This window comes from Lagopus muta, chromosome 12, assembly GCF_023343835.1.
Source record: "Lagopus muta isolate bLagMut1 chromosome 12, bLagMut1 primary, whole genome shotgun sequence".
Taxonomy (NCBI): Eukaryota; Metazoa; Chordata; class Aves; order Galliformes; family Phasianidae; genus Lagopus; species Lagopus muta.
Genome location: NC_064444.1, coordinates 19117797 through 19130723, shown reverse-complemented (window position 1 = coordinate 19130723; position 12927 = coordinate 19117797). Strand labels below are relative to the sequence as shown.

The 12927-nt window shown below is 43.5% G+C and overlaps 1 protein-coding gene across 1 annotated transcript; it reads left to right on the top strand.

The window, feature by feature from the left end:
• Positions 1 to 1560: 1560 nt before the first annotated feature.
• On the top strand, positions 1561 to 11506 carry OSGIN1 (oxidative stress induced growth inhibitor 1). The gene is made up of 6 exons (XM_048958541.1): positions 1561 to 1690; positions 5596 to 5698; positions 7445 to 7581; positions 7896 to 8087; positions 8414 to 8505; positions 9169 to 11506. The coding sequence occupies exons 2-6, from the start codon at positions 5614 to 5616 to the stop codon at positions 10157 to 10159; spliced, it is 1497 nt and encodes a 498-aa protein (XP_048814498.1). The 5' UTR covers positions 1561 to 1690; positions 5596 to 5613; the 3' UTR covers positions 10160 to 11506.
• Positions 11507 to 12927: the final 1421 nt, after the last annotated feature.

Genomic DNA, 12927 nt, shown 5'->3' with positions numbered 1-12927 from the left:
CTGGCAATTTAATTTGTCTGGACCGATACTGATCACGTTTGTTATCTGCCAGTAAACATATGCCTGGATTGTGTGCATGAAAGCCTTTGCTCATGTAAAAAAATATCAGTACAATGTATTAAGTATATTACTTAATGGTTCTGTGCAAGTGCTACCTTGGGCAAAGGCCCAGACAACTTGAAAGAGACCTTAAGGAAAAAGAAACAAACAAAATCCCCTCAGTTCAGCATACTTATTTATGGAGTTGGATTATGAGTGGAGTCAGCGTTAGCTAAAATTGATGTGGAACAATGGCTTTGTATTTGTCAAAAACGTGATTCTGGTATAATCAAAATATGTTACACAGCATCACACTTTGATCTGGGTCTTAAGAGCGTAGAATTTGCTCAAGACTTGTTTTCATTTTTTATACAACATTGTTGAAAGAAAAAATCTTTGAAGTAAGGAGTTTAATTCAAATGATTACATCAGAAATAAAAACTCAGATCAGGGATCTCTGCATAGAAGAGGTCTAGGAGATGCTCTTCTGTTGAATAAGCTCTCGTATTCTGTACTTGATTAGTACCAAGCTCAATATGTGTTGAATGCAGACTGAATTTTGAATTCAGCAAAGGGATACAGACTTAATACTGTGTAGAGCTAAGCAGTGACTCCTGATTTAAGAGCCACTGATGAGCAGCTGTCTTTCTTCCTCTTGTGGAATTCAGTACAAAAATATAAGACCAACAGCCCTGTGGGAGACTGATGGTTGGCTGGAAACTGATAGTGTCTGGTTTCCCAGAGATGCTAATGAAGATACCTTGGTTGAATACAGGATACTTCCGCCAAAATCTTACAGGGAGGATGGCTGCTACTTAAGAACTGTCTGACAGAGGAAGTGTATTAAAACATTATTACAACGTTAAATACTGGAGGAAAATGGGAAAGTAGAAGAAATAGAGCAAGGCATTTGAATACTGTGTGATTTACTCCTCTTGAACTTGACTCATATGAGTTGGTATTGGTGGCTCTGGGTGACTTCACACTTCCCACATACAGCAGGATCCTGTCTGACAGTGCACTCTGCAGTTCTTGTACACATCTCCATGTGTATGAACTGCTTCTGAACGGAAGGTGAAACTGAAACCACAAATACTGTCCAAAGTAGGGAGAAAGTCATCAAAAGTTCCCTTGCCATTTGTGGCCAAAAAGATCAGCAGTTCTAAAGCATACAATGCTATCCTATAACTCTAATTCCTACAGTTAGCCTTTTTTTTTTTTTTTAATGTTCTTTTTGATACAGAGGAAAAATCTCGTTCTGCCACAAGAAGCATCACATTGTATTAGAATGTCAGATTTTAATTTGCCCTGAGGGTTAAAAATGAGCAGATTTCTGCCATACATGGCTCCTATAAACCTGCCTTTGCTGAGGTCATAGTCAGCTGAACATCACTAAAGAAAGGAAAGTTACTAGAACCATTCATTCACAATCTGGGAAGGGCAATATTCCTGCTGACTCATGCTTATAAGTATTTTCCTCGCTCCTCCTCCATTCATTGCAGCTCCACCTCTCATTTAGTGCCGGTAGCCTACTATATTTAAACAGCTGTCTTAGAGCAGAGGCAGTGTTAAGGCTTGTACTTTGGTTGGCTTTCTAGCTCTACAGGCATTTCCACCTAGAGCTTGCTTCTCACTAGACCTGCAAGTAAAGGTAAGAAGGCTGTAAGTGCCCTGCCTGTTGTACTGCTGCTTTCTGACTGTCACAGGGGTGTTTCTGGGAAAACATGCTATTTTTGTGTGCTATGAATTTGATTCTTTCCAAGGGCTTCCGTTATGTTTGTGAGCTAACTAGCCTTCTGTGCAAGAGTGAGAGTGCAAGTGAGGGAAAGAGCTCCTAAAAGTTGTGGGGAAGTGTATAACTTAAAAGTTACCAGGAAAGTACAAAATGCAAAAAGCAATGGATTTCTGTTTCTTAAAAGCACTGAAGAAGCTTAGACAGCTGTTGATGAAATGCATGAGTTGATGAAGAAATCAAGGTAAAGGAAGCTGTTGTATTTCTTTGGTAGCATTCTTGTTTCAACCTGAGTATCACAGCAGCATTTCTAGTCTCTTCCATTGTTTATATACTGATTGCACTGTTCTTTTAAGCTTTCCCTGTGTTGTATAGGCCATGCTTCATGGTCCTTACTTGAGCAAAAGTCCCACGGATACTCTAAGGAGAACTGCTTGCAGCTGACTGATTTAACTTGACCTTTTATTTCTGCTACAGAGGGCTTAGTTCCATTGCCTTTGCTTTTTCTTTTCCTCACTTATAATCTGTTTCAGTTGTACAGCCTGAGAGCTGCCCTGGAGCTACCAGGGGCTCCACTCAGAGTTCCAGTCCCTGTAGGCTCAAGTCTGTGTCAGGAAGGTATGCAGAATTTGGTCCAGGATGAGCTGGACGCTTTCCCAAGACTGAACAATTATGTAACATCACATCAACGCTGGAATGCGTTGGAAGCAGCAAGGAGATGAACTGTGGAGCTTGCAGCATTCTCCCAAATGGAGAGGAGGAAAAACACTCCTTTAAAGTAAGAAGCCTGCAGCAGGAGCCTGAGTAGTGATGGGTGTCACTAAACTGACTGAGTCTCCCGTGCAGCTCAAGCGTGCATTCAGTTAACTAGCTTTATAGAGTTCACATGAACTTCAGTGTCCTACGTGCTTTCCAATAGTCTCTGCAAGAACAGCTTTTCATCTGTTGCACTGCTGAGGTGGATATGCAGTCCCCTAGCTATGAAATTGTGCATAAAATAATTTAAAAAAAAAAAAAAAGACATTTAACTTTCCATGCCATTACAAGTAACATTTGAACAAAAAACGTCTGTGATACTCTGGGCAGTTTTGCCCCCCAAAGTCAACCACGTAGCCTGTAGGATGAGAGTAGCTGCCAAAAGGTTCAGCGTTTTGCATTAAACAGGAGATTTATTGACTATAAATTATAGAAATAGTAGCTTTAGGATGTGGATGAGACATGTCTAGATGGTAGGATAAACAGAAGCAAATCTGATAGTTAATCCTGTGCTGCTAGAATTGTCCAGCCTAAAAACTTCAGGCAACAGAAGATGTCACACTACAACGGTCACAATAGGGTTTTGTGAACCCTAACAAAGATTTACATCTTGAATAAAACTACAGTTGAAAATGGTCATGCATGTGGGTCGATCTAGGAATTTCATCAGAATAGTAATTGTGCTCATTTAGCCATTAAGGTTTAGTTTGATTCCAGCAAATGCTTCTTTTTCATGTGCCCAAAAGATAGGGAACAGAAGAGGAGGGTGACGTGAGGAGTTATCACCAAGCCCGAGGCTGCTGGCTTCGTGCTGCATTTGGGGTGCGATAGAGTGGCATGGAGCAGTGGCTGGGAGCCAAACAACTTTCCCATACAGCAAACAAGGCTGCCAGACTGACGTCCTGTGCCTTTTTTGTCCTGTTCAGGCTCTCTCTGAAAAGCTCTGGCACAGAGCAGCATGACAAGCTATCGGGCTCCTTCCAGCTCCTGTTGGCACCACTGCTATGCAGTGAGCTGGGTTGGTTCAGCAGCCTTGCTTCCAGCAAATATCTCACAGATGTTGCTGGATTACCACTGGGTGCAGAGTGCACGCAGTCTTCCCATGTGTGCTGCTGTAGACTGCTGAGCAGCAGAAGCCTTCCAGAGCTCTTGCTTCCCACTTTCAGATTCCCAGCAGTTTCACAGAGAGAAGAGATGTTAGGAAAAAATAAGAACTTGTCTTATTTAGTGCAGCCACAGAGAGGTAGTTAGTTCTTACCATGGAGAAGAAACAAACCTCTGCCAGATAAGTGCTGTGATTTAGACTGATTTAAGTGAGCATCTTACTGGCTGCACCACTGTCCTTGTCCTTTGATTCCTCAGGTCATCATGAGGGCTGGCTTCTCCTAGTTTTGACTTTGGAGCTTTGTGGTAGAGAATTATCTGGTGGTGTATTCACAGGTTTTGGTTCATGTGACAAGCACTACCCAAAAGTTTGGGGAAATGCTGGGCCAGTGAGGTGTGCTGCTGGGGTGGGATTAGGTGTGCCTCAGGGGGTGGATGCACCCCATATGGACGCAACATATGGGAAAATTCATCTTCTGTAGTATATACATCTACCTATGGGTCACAGCTAAGCTGAGAACTGGAGTTTCCTACTTTCTTTAAAGCTAGGAATTACTTGAAGGCATGGCTATTATGTCTTTTAAATGGTTCAGACAAAATGCCTAAGAATGTCTTAAATTAATAGTGAGGCAGTAGTAGGCAGTAAGCAGGTGTTATTAAACTGTGATGCTAAACTTTGGACAAAGCTGCTAGTTCTACATTCTTCTCTATACTTGGATGAAGCCAATCCTCTTGCAATAGTTCTCGCTCTCGCCCAGGGATGGTCCTGCTGCTTGCCAGAACTGTCACATCCTTGCAGGTGCATGCACTCGTCTTTTCCTAAAGCCTGGGATTCTTCAAATCCTAAACTTAGCAGTGGCTTCCTGGCTGCTCATTCAGTCACTGGGGCCTTACTGCATTCAAGTAGTTGCTGGTGACGTAAATCTTGGGCTTAAAGGGGAGCATGGCGCTTGTAGGATGGCATCTGCTGCAGTGCTTATGTCAAAGGCAGTGATGTGCCAGACCTTATGGGAGCATGCAGTACACTTGCCAGAAATCTTGCTGTGCTTGGAAAGGGTGTGGAGAGCATACCTGCTGAACAGAGTCCTACCATTCAGTGGATTTTGTCTTAACTTTCCAAATGAGAGTAACGTTTTTAAAGGCTACCCTCTGGAGGATAACACAAAAGCTTTTGCTGAACTTCGAAAGTCTCCATTTTACTGTGGTAAAAGTAACTTCTGTCTTTCCTGGACTAGAGACAGTGTAGTCTAAAAATGGGAAGGAAAAAAAAAAAAAAAAAAAAAAAAAAGGTATGAAAACAAACCTTTGATTCCCTACCCAGTGAGTACTTTCATAACAAAATCAGATGCTTTGCACATTCCACTCTCATGACAACTTAGCCTCCAATATTGCTGCATATTTTGTTTAAACTTCTCAACTTTCTCAAACCTGAAACTCTCCTGGAAAATCAATTAAGAGGGCATCCACAGGTTCAGGAACCAAGTTAGCACTTCTCAGAGAGTTCTCTCTCAATGGAGCAGCTCATGTTTGAAACTGCAGCCAAGGGACTTCCTAGTAAATGCTTGTGCAGCTGTAAGAAGTGAAAAGCACTGGTGATGAATGAGGATCGTGATAATAGTCCTTTTCCACGTAGTAGAATCAGAACTGAAGTTTTCATTGACAGGCTGCAACATGTCAGGTACTGCACTCAGAGCATTACTGACGTTGCCAGCTGTCCTGAAGGAACTGAAAGCCATGTGGGAGAGAGAGATAAGAGTCCTCTCCTCTCTCTAGATATAATCTAGGAATCATCCTTTCCTTTCTAAGAAGGGGAAAAGATAAGCAGGCCTGTCCTGAGAGTGGAAGTGTAGTGCGAGGGTGTGCAGTGCAAGGATAACACTTTGCATCAGCTCTCTGCCATGGTCTAGAGACAGTCACAGTTTTTTGTCAAGCAGAAATGTTTCAGAACTCCTCTTTTTTAACAGGTTGGTTCCTGGGCCTAAATGCTTCCAGACAGGGAGATGTATTCAGCATTGGGCAGGCACCAAAACAAGAGTGGGTCCAAGCCGATTCCTGTGGTGATCATAGGTAAGCTTTCTCTTACGTTCTCCAGTGCCATTACTGCTTTGAACTTGTCTTCAGCTTTTGTTCCGTGTACTGGTTACTCAAACCAGAAATCCCTGGCCATCATTTCTGGCTCTCTTCTCCGACAGCCAAGCTTCCTGCAGAACCAAATCTTAGTGGTAAGAAGTAGGGAACCAGGTATTCAATAGCACTTCTTTATTATTATTTTCCTATAACAAATCTGATAAACTTTTGGACTTGTGTTTATTTTGGCGTGCTGTTCTGTTTGTTAGGTGTTTAGGAGGGTGTGGAACCCTGTTCTACCTGACCCACCGTTAGGTAATTACTTCACAAAAAGTTGATTAGTAGTGCTTGGTTTAGGGGTTGAGTGGGTGGTTTGTATATATGCATATTTTCTTTTTATTTTGTTTCCCATTATTTGTTTAGGAAGTGCTACAAACGCTGTTTTTTTATTATTATTTTTTTTATTATTATTATTATTTATTTTTATATTTATTTTTTATTTATTATTATTATTTTTTAATGCATGATGAATCTCTTGGGATGCATACTGATTTTATACAAAATTCAACAGAATGGTAAAAAGCTGCTGTTTGTCATCAGTTTTTAAAAACAGGCTATGTAGTAACTGTATTGCACCCCTTGTGAGAGGGAAGGTGTGTAGTGCAAGGTGGGCAAGCATAAGTGGTGACACGGACACCTTTTCCTGTGTGAGACACCATGAGCTGTGCTCCAGCACAGGCACTGGGCCCCAAGCTGTGCTTATGACCGTCTATATCCCACTTAGCTATGTTTCAGAGATTAAATTCTAGACGTGCATACTCAAGTGTTGTGTACTTGAGTGCTTAAATTTGTCTCAGGGGCCTCCTAAAGCAAAGGACCAAGCTGAAATGTGTAATGCTTTATCATAGCTGCAGTTTAGTTTGCTTCTAATTTCTGGATAACTTTCCTGGGAGTGGAATATTCCAAACATTGACCTGCAGCAGACTTTGGCCCCAGTTATGGCGGGCATAGCTCTTTGCACAGCTCAGCTTGCTGTTAGCATGAGCCTCCCCATCTTTGGTGCCTGGAGAAGTGGCCTTTGCTCAAGTGGTTCACATGCACAGCGCGGGCGCTGTGTCAACATGACCTGCTGCAGGCTGCTGTGTCACTTCAGCTCCCCTCGCCTCCATCATCAGTGCATTATGTAATGCTGGTTAGTCACTTTGTAGTGAGCAGCTGTGAGCCAGAGAGGCTGACAGCTTGTCATGCAGGCACTGTGAAATATTAAACATGCTGGAGAATGGCCATGTGAAAAGTTTCCACAGGCTGCTCTTGCTGGGCTCTGCAGTTGCAGACTTTCCACTGTCTGCAGGAGGAGGTCAGCTATCCAGCAGTCAGAAGTGCTATATTCTGAGGCATTCTTGGCACGGCAGACTTTTTTCCTTAACACACTGCCTGCAGCACAGACTGGGGCTGATTCCAGTGAGTGACCAGTTTCCAGATCTTTAAAGCTGATGAGCAGTGACTGAGTTTGTCAGCAGGCCAGAGACTTCAAGATTCAGATGGTGCTGGGGAGCAGAAGGGGGTACATGGGGGCAGAAAGACTTCTCAGCCGTGTCCGATAGGTTATTGGTAGCTTGAAAATACCAAGTCTTCTGTGTCTAAAGTGTGTATCTTAACCTTTGGTTTGGTTAAGATACTTCAAGCATTTCTTAAAGGGCTGTACTGTCTGCAGGAGTAAAAAAAATCTCCTTTGTGTCCCATCAGGGAATGGACCTTCTGGAATCTGTCTCTCGTATTTGCTGTCGGGCTACACCCCTTACTTCAAAAGACACTCTCTTCATCCTCATCCCATTCTTCAGAGCAAACTACAGGAGGCAGCGGATGTGTCCATTTTGGACCAGGTTTGTGTAATGACAAATTACTTTCTTAGCAGAAGCCGTTAGTTTATCAACATAATGAAGCGCTCTGGGGGTTTGTTATAAGTGATGAATTCATCTGAATTTTCAGAGTGTGTAGAAAGCACTCGGAATGAGTCTTAAGCAAAGCATTCTAGTTGTCCAAATTTCCCCTGCATGAAGTGCCAGTGCTGCTAAAATCCTTGAGAAAATTCTTGGACAGAAACAGGGGCTGTGTACAGCCTGGGAGTACAGCAGCTATCAACAGCCTGCTGTCTGGCAGGACACGCATTCTGAGCATCTGATCTATCTCTCTTTAGGATTTGGAGTATCTGTCTGAAGGTTTAGAGGGAAGATCCAATAGCCCTGTGGCTCTTCTGTTTGATACCCTTCTGCGACCTGATACAGACTTCGGTGTGAGTGCAGAATCTGTGCTCGCTTGGAGACACGAGGCTGACAGAGCCATCCCCCACCTGGTCCTTGGCAAGAATCTTCCAGGAGGTGCCTGGCATGTATGTGAAGCAAAGCCTAACTGCTTAGATCTGTATGTTATAGAATAGCCAATTGCATTGACTGGAAAGTTGAAGGTGCTCCAATATGCTGCTCACCCATGCTTGATTTTGCATGTACAAAGAAGTGAAAGAGCTTAAAAGGGGTGAACAGGACTGGCATTTATCTTTTCAGTTAATTGCTATTTTTGGAAATGGATGGTTTCATCCATGCCAATGCATCAAATGAATTCATTGGCTTCTCATCTTGTGAGATATACTGAAACTTGAGTTACACTTCACTTCTTACATTAAATAACTGAAAGCCCTTTATTTGTTTCTTGTTCTAGTCTATTGAGGGCTCTATGATTACCCTGAGCAGAGGGGAATGGATGGGACTTCCAGATCTCCTGTTCAAAGACTGGCTAAAGCAAAAGAAAAGGTAAGATACTTGTGGTCTGATTATTATTATTATTTTTTTTTTTTGCAAGCATCCAGAGGCTATTTGGGAACCTGAAGTGGGCTGGACTTCTTGAATGCAGCTGCCTAACTGTAATGGATGATTCTTCTGAGAGAAAGGTCACTGTCCCCATCAAAAGTCCATCCTGCATTAAGTGATTCCAGTTGAAGCTGGAGTGCTGGTTGCAGTATGGCCTTCTAAATACTCACTGGGGCAATATTCAGAGTATGAATTCTTCTGAACCATCTGACTTCTATGGCTACTGCTACTGAGCTTAATAATGAATATAATCATCTGAGCTACTCCACAGTATCTCACATCTCAGATTCTTCTACTCTGTAGCAGTTGAAGCCTTAGAGTCTAGTAATTGAAAGTGGGATAGCAGTGAGATATATCAAAGAAATGCATGAATGAGTAACATGATCTTAGGTCTGGGATTTATATTAAAAATTTTCCATTGCCCAACAGCCTCCAAATCTGATTACTAGCCCTATATAATAGGAATAACTTAGCTGAAGTCAGGGAAAATAGATAAGCCTCCTGTGGTAGTGACAGATTAGATGGCTCTAGGATACATTCAGTGGAAGAAGTGAGAAATTCCAGGCTCTTACTTAATTGCTGCTTGACCTTTGTAATATATTGCAGGGGCCTCAGAAACCATAGAGCCACAGCAGAAGACATTGCTCAATACTACCAACATTATGTGATGAAGAAAGGGCTGCAGAAGAACTTTAGATGTGGGACTGTTGTAACCTCTGTGAGGAAAGTGAGTGCAAAGAGCATCTCCAACCATGCACAAGAAGATCTACAGAAGAGTGACTTGCTCTGGAACTTCAGTGAGGGGAGTATGGAGGTCTTTCAGGTGGATGGATTTGTCAAAACTGTCAGAGGTGACAAGGAGCCCTTCACTGTCTATGCAGAGAATGTAGTCTTAGCTACAGGAACGTATGATAGTCCCACTTGGCTCAGGGTCAAAGGAGAGAACCTTTCCTATGTCCATCACCAGCTCTCTGCCCTAGAGGAAGCAGTGAAAAACAACAGTATTGGTATCACATCAGATCCAGTTTTGATTGTGGGTGCCGGTTTGACAGCCGCTGATGCGATCCTTTTTGCTCACCACTGCAGTATTCCAGTAATTCATGTTTTTCGGAGACGAGTCAGTGATCCAGGTCTTATTTTTAACCAGCTACCCAAAATGATGTACCCCGAATACCACAAAGTCCATCAGATGATGAAAGAACAGTCAGCTGCTTGCGCTGGGCCCTATGAGTGCTATGTTAGCCTACCTGAGCACAATGTACTATCTTTTGGCAAGGACAAGAAGTGTATCCTTCAAGACAAGAATGGCTGCCAGAAAGCTTATAAAATTTCCATGGCTCTTGTTCTAACCGGTTCTAATCCCAACCTCTCCTTTCTGCCAAATAACGGAATTGACTTGGCCATGGACAGTGACCAACCAGTCAGTCCCAAGAGGAATCCCATAGATGTTGACCTGTTCACTTATGAATGTTCTCAGGAGAAAGGGCTTTATGCTCTGGGGCCTCTAGCTGGAGATAACTTTGTACGCTTTGTGCAGGGTGGGGCCCTGGCTGCTGCCAGCTCTCTCTTAAGGAAAGCAAACAAAAATCCTCCATAACAAAAAAGGCCACCTATGCTAACAACATCTGAACGGGTTGCTGCCATTTTCAGAGAATTTGATATGTACGTCCTTAAATGAGAAGCCCACTCTTGCCGTTCTCCAGGATTATGCAGAGTTGCTAAGTTCTTGCTGAGTTATTTGGAAAGGTTACATCACCAAACAGCGTGAGTTTCATTCATGGCAGCAACTTTATTCCCAGGATATTCTGCTCCTTTTCTACATAGCTGTGTATGAGGGCAGCAGGGGCATTGAACCTTCCTCTTGCACAAGTGGAGGGTGAGGTAGCGATCGCTCTTCTGTGTTAACACCTCCCAGGTTTCTGAAAACTGAATTGTGGAAGAATTGATGTCAGTTACTTCCAGACAGCAGGCTGACAACTCTGTGTCTGTCAGTCTTCCAGTGTTTGTGATGAAGCAAAATAAGCCATGGTGGTTTTGATTGCTCCTGTGGGTCAGCTATATGTTCTTATTAGATGAAAACTCACCGGAAGAAGTGCAAATAGACTGGCATAGAAGTACAGCCAAAAATGTATCATCTCAGTGATGACGCCAGCAACATGTAATATATTGTATCTTTTTATTCAAAAGTTCTGTAATGTTTTTTCTTCTTCTGGGAAGTGGTGACACTGATTTTGCAAACATCCGGTTTGCCACTGGCAGCTTTCTGCTAACTCTGCCATGGCCAAGTTCTTGACAGCCGCTGCAGAGACAGCAGAACAAAATGGGAGCTGCTGGTCTGCCTTGAAGCTCTGCCCAGGCACTGAGTGGGGCTTCTGCTGCAGGTGCTTCAGAGAAAAGCAATATGTCATGTACTGTAGTGTGAATTTCTAATGTAACATCATTTAATAATAATATGTATTAAGGGGAAATGGCGCCGTCACATTTTGATTGTTTATGGTAAATATTTTGATTTTTTTTTTATACTGCATTTCTTAAGAAAGTTCTTTTTTAATTGACAAAGCATTTTGCTACATGCTTTCAACCAGAGTTTTGAATGAGCTGGGATGGATGGGAATGATGCCTTGTGTTACCAGCAGCATTCCCAACAGCCCTGCAAGGCCTTCTGTAGCTCTCTTAGGAAAAAAATGAGAGTTATAGCTAATGTAATTAAAACAAAGGCACTCTGCCCCCTGTGCTGTAATGATGCTCACTGATACAGCAGGATGCTTCACAAAGCACTGGAAACCTGTATGCATGGAGACAGTGGCTGCTCTGAAGGGAATGAGCCTCCAGTTGTGCAGGGAGATGTGTAAGGAGCCTGCCTGCAGTGTTACTGTATCACACCTGGGTGCCTTTGCCACTGACTTCTATGGAATATTTTTTCAGTAAAGTTATTTCAGACTTATTCTCTGTTTGTCTGCTTTTAACTCTGACTTTAAATCTCTGACCAAGTGAAGATGATCAGCTTCCTGGGAAAAACTGGGATGTGATTTGATGTGCATGTTGAACCCTGCCTCTGTAGCAGCACAGCACCAGATTTTTCTGTGTGTTTGCATACATTTCACTAAAATACCCTCTTCCTTCTGTGCGGCTGAGCCACAGTACAAAACCAACCATTTGCCAAGCCCTTTGTTCTTGCCTAGGAGGTGTTTGATTTCTCCCCAGCTACCTGCTGTTTCCTCTTATCCAGAGAAATTCCAAATCATGCTGTAAGTTGTAAGATTGTTTATGTTGGAAAGGACACTTAGGGCTCTGTTCCTACCCCACAAAAAGTGTGAAGTTTGAAGCATTGGGCATGTTGGGAATATGGAAGGTAGGAGTGGTGTGGAAGGAAAAGCTGCCCTTCCCATCACTGGAGTCAAAGTCACAGCATTTGCTCTGATCAATTCCTCTATCCCATATCATGTCACCGTGGTCTACTTTGCCCTGCACCAAGAAACTCCTATCTAGGGCAGCTGTCTGCGTCAGGGGATTGTGCTGCAAATAGCCGACTCCTCTGCCCAGGAGGGGTGAGCCAATTGCCTGCCCCGTTCAGGGCTGCAGAGGGGTTTTCATGGCCGGTGCTTCGGAAATACCTGCATTCTGCCCCAAGGGATGTCAGATGGCCTGAGGAGCAAAGCAGTGTTTTGCTCATCAGCAGAGAGAAGCCCTCCGCAGGGCCGCATGGCGCTGACCCAGGCCTCGCTCAGCCCTTTGTATCCAGGGAGACAAATACGAAGTCTTGTTCCAAAACAGCAGCCATGAGGTCAGTAGATGGCTGCTTTGTTACCTGTGGGACTCACCCCACCGTACATGTGACAGCCGCAGGGACAAGGACAGTCCCTCCTGGGCCTCCTGCACACCACACCGCCATGCTGAGATTCTTGGCATTACCCAGGAGCACTGGAAACAGCCACCGCCTATAGGACGACAAGGAGTTAAAGTTCAACATGGTAAGAAAGAGAACCATGTGTTGTTATTTTTGTTTTTTCTTGTGCTGATGAGTCTTGGTAGTCAGGGCTGATGTGTTTTAAACAAACTCGGGTGTGGCTTAATGACTGTACAAGTCTGGACTCAGGTACCTCACCTTGTGCAATTTACTTTGTGCTCACAAACGTGCTGCCTCTGCTTTTGGCTTTGCTGAAGGTCTCAGGGGATGTTGGAGCTTGTTCATGGTGCCCTTCAATTCTTAGGGGAGCGTCCTTCTCGTTGAAAATAAGATATCATCTCATTTCAGTAGGTCTGGGGACACCTTTGATTGCTCAGCACGCGCATTTTGGCCATATATCTGTTTCTTTTAGAGCTCGGGGCTAAATCCAACCCAGCCCTGGCCAGACAGCTCTGCCC

What these genes read in the sequence shown, in the direction of transcription:
- OSGIN1 (XM_048958541.1), top strand. Translation starts at nt 5,614, where the DNA reads ATGCTTCCAGACAGGGAGATGTATTCAGCATTGGGCAGGCACCAAAAC. An exon ending in TTCCAGGAGGTGCCTGGCAT is followed by an intron (nt 8,088 to 8,413) that starts GTATGTGAAGCA and finishes TTCTTGTTCTAG; the next exon opens with TCTATTGAGGGCTCTATGAT. An exon ending in TGGCTAAAGCAAAAGAAAAG is followed by an intron (nt 8,506 to 9,168) that starts GTAAGATACTTG and finishes AATATATTGCAG; the next exon opens with GGGCCTCAGAAACCATAGAG.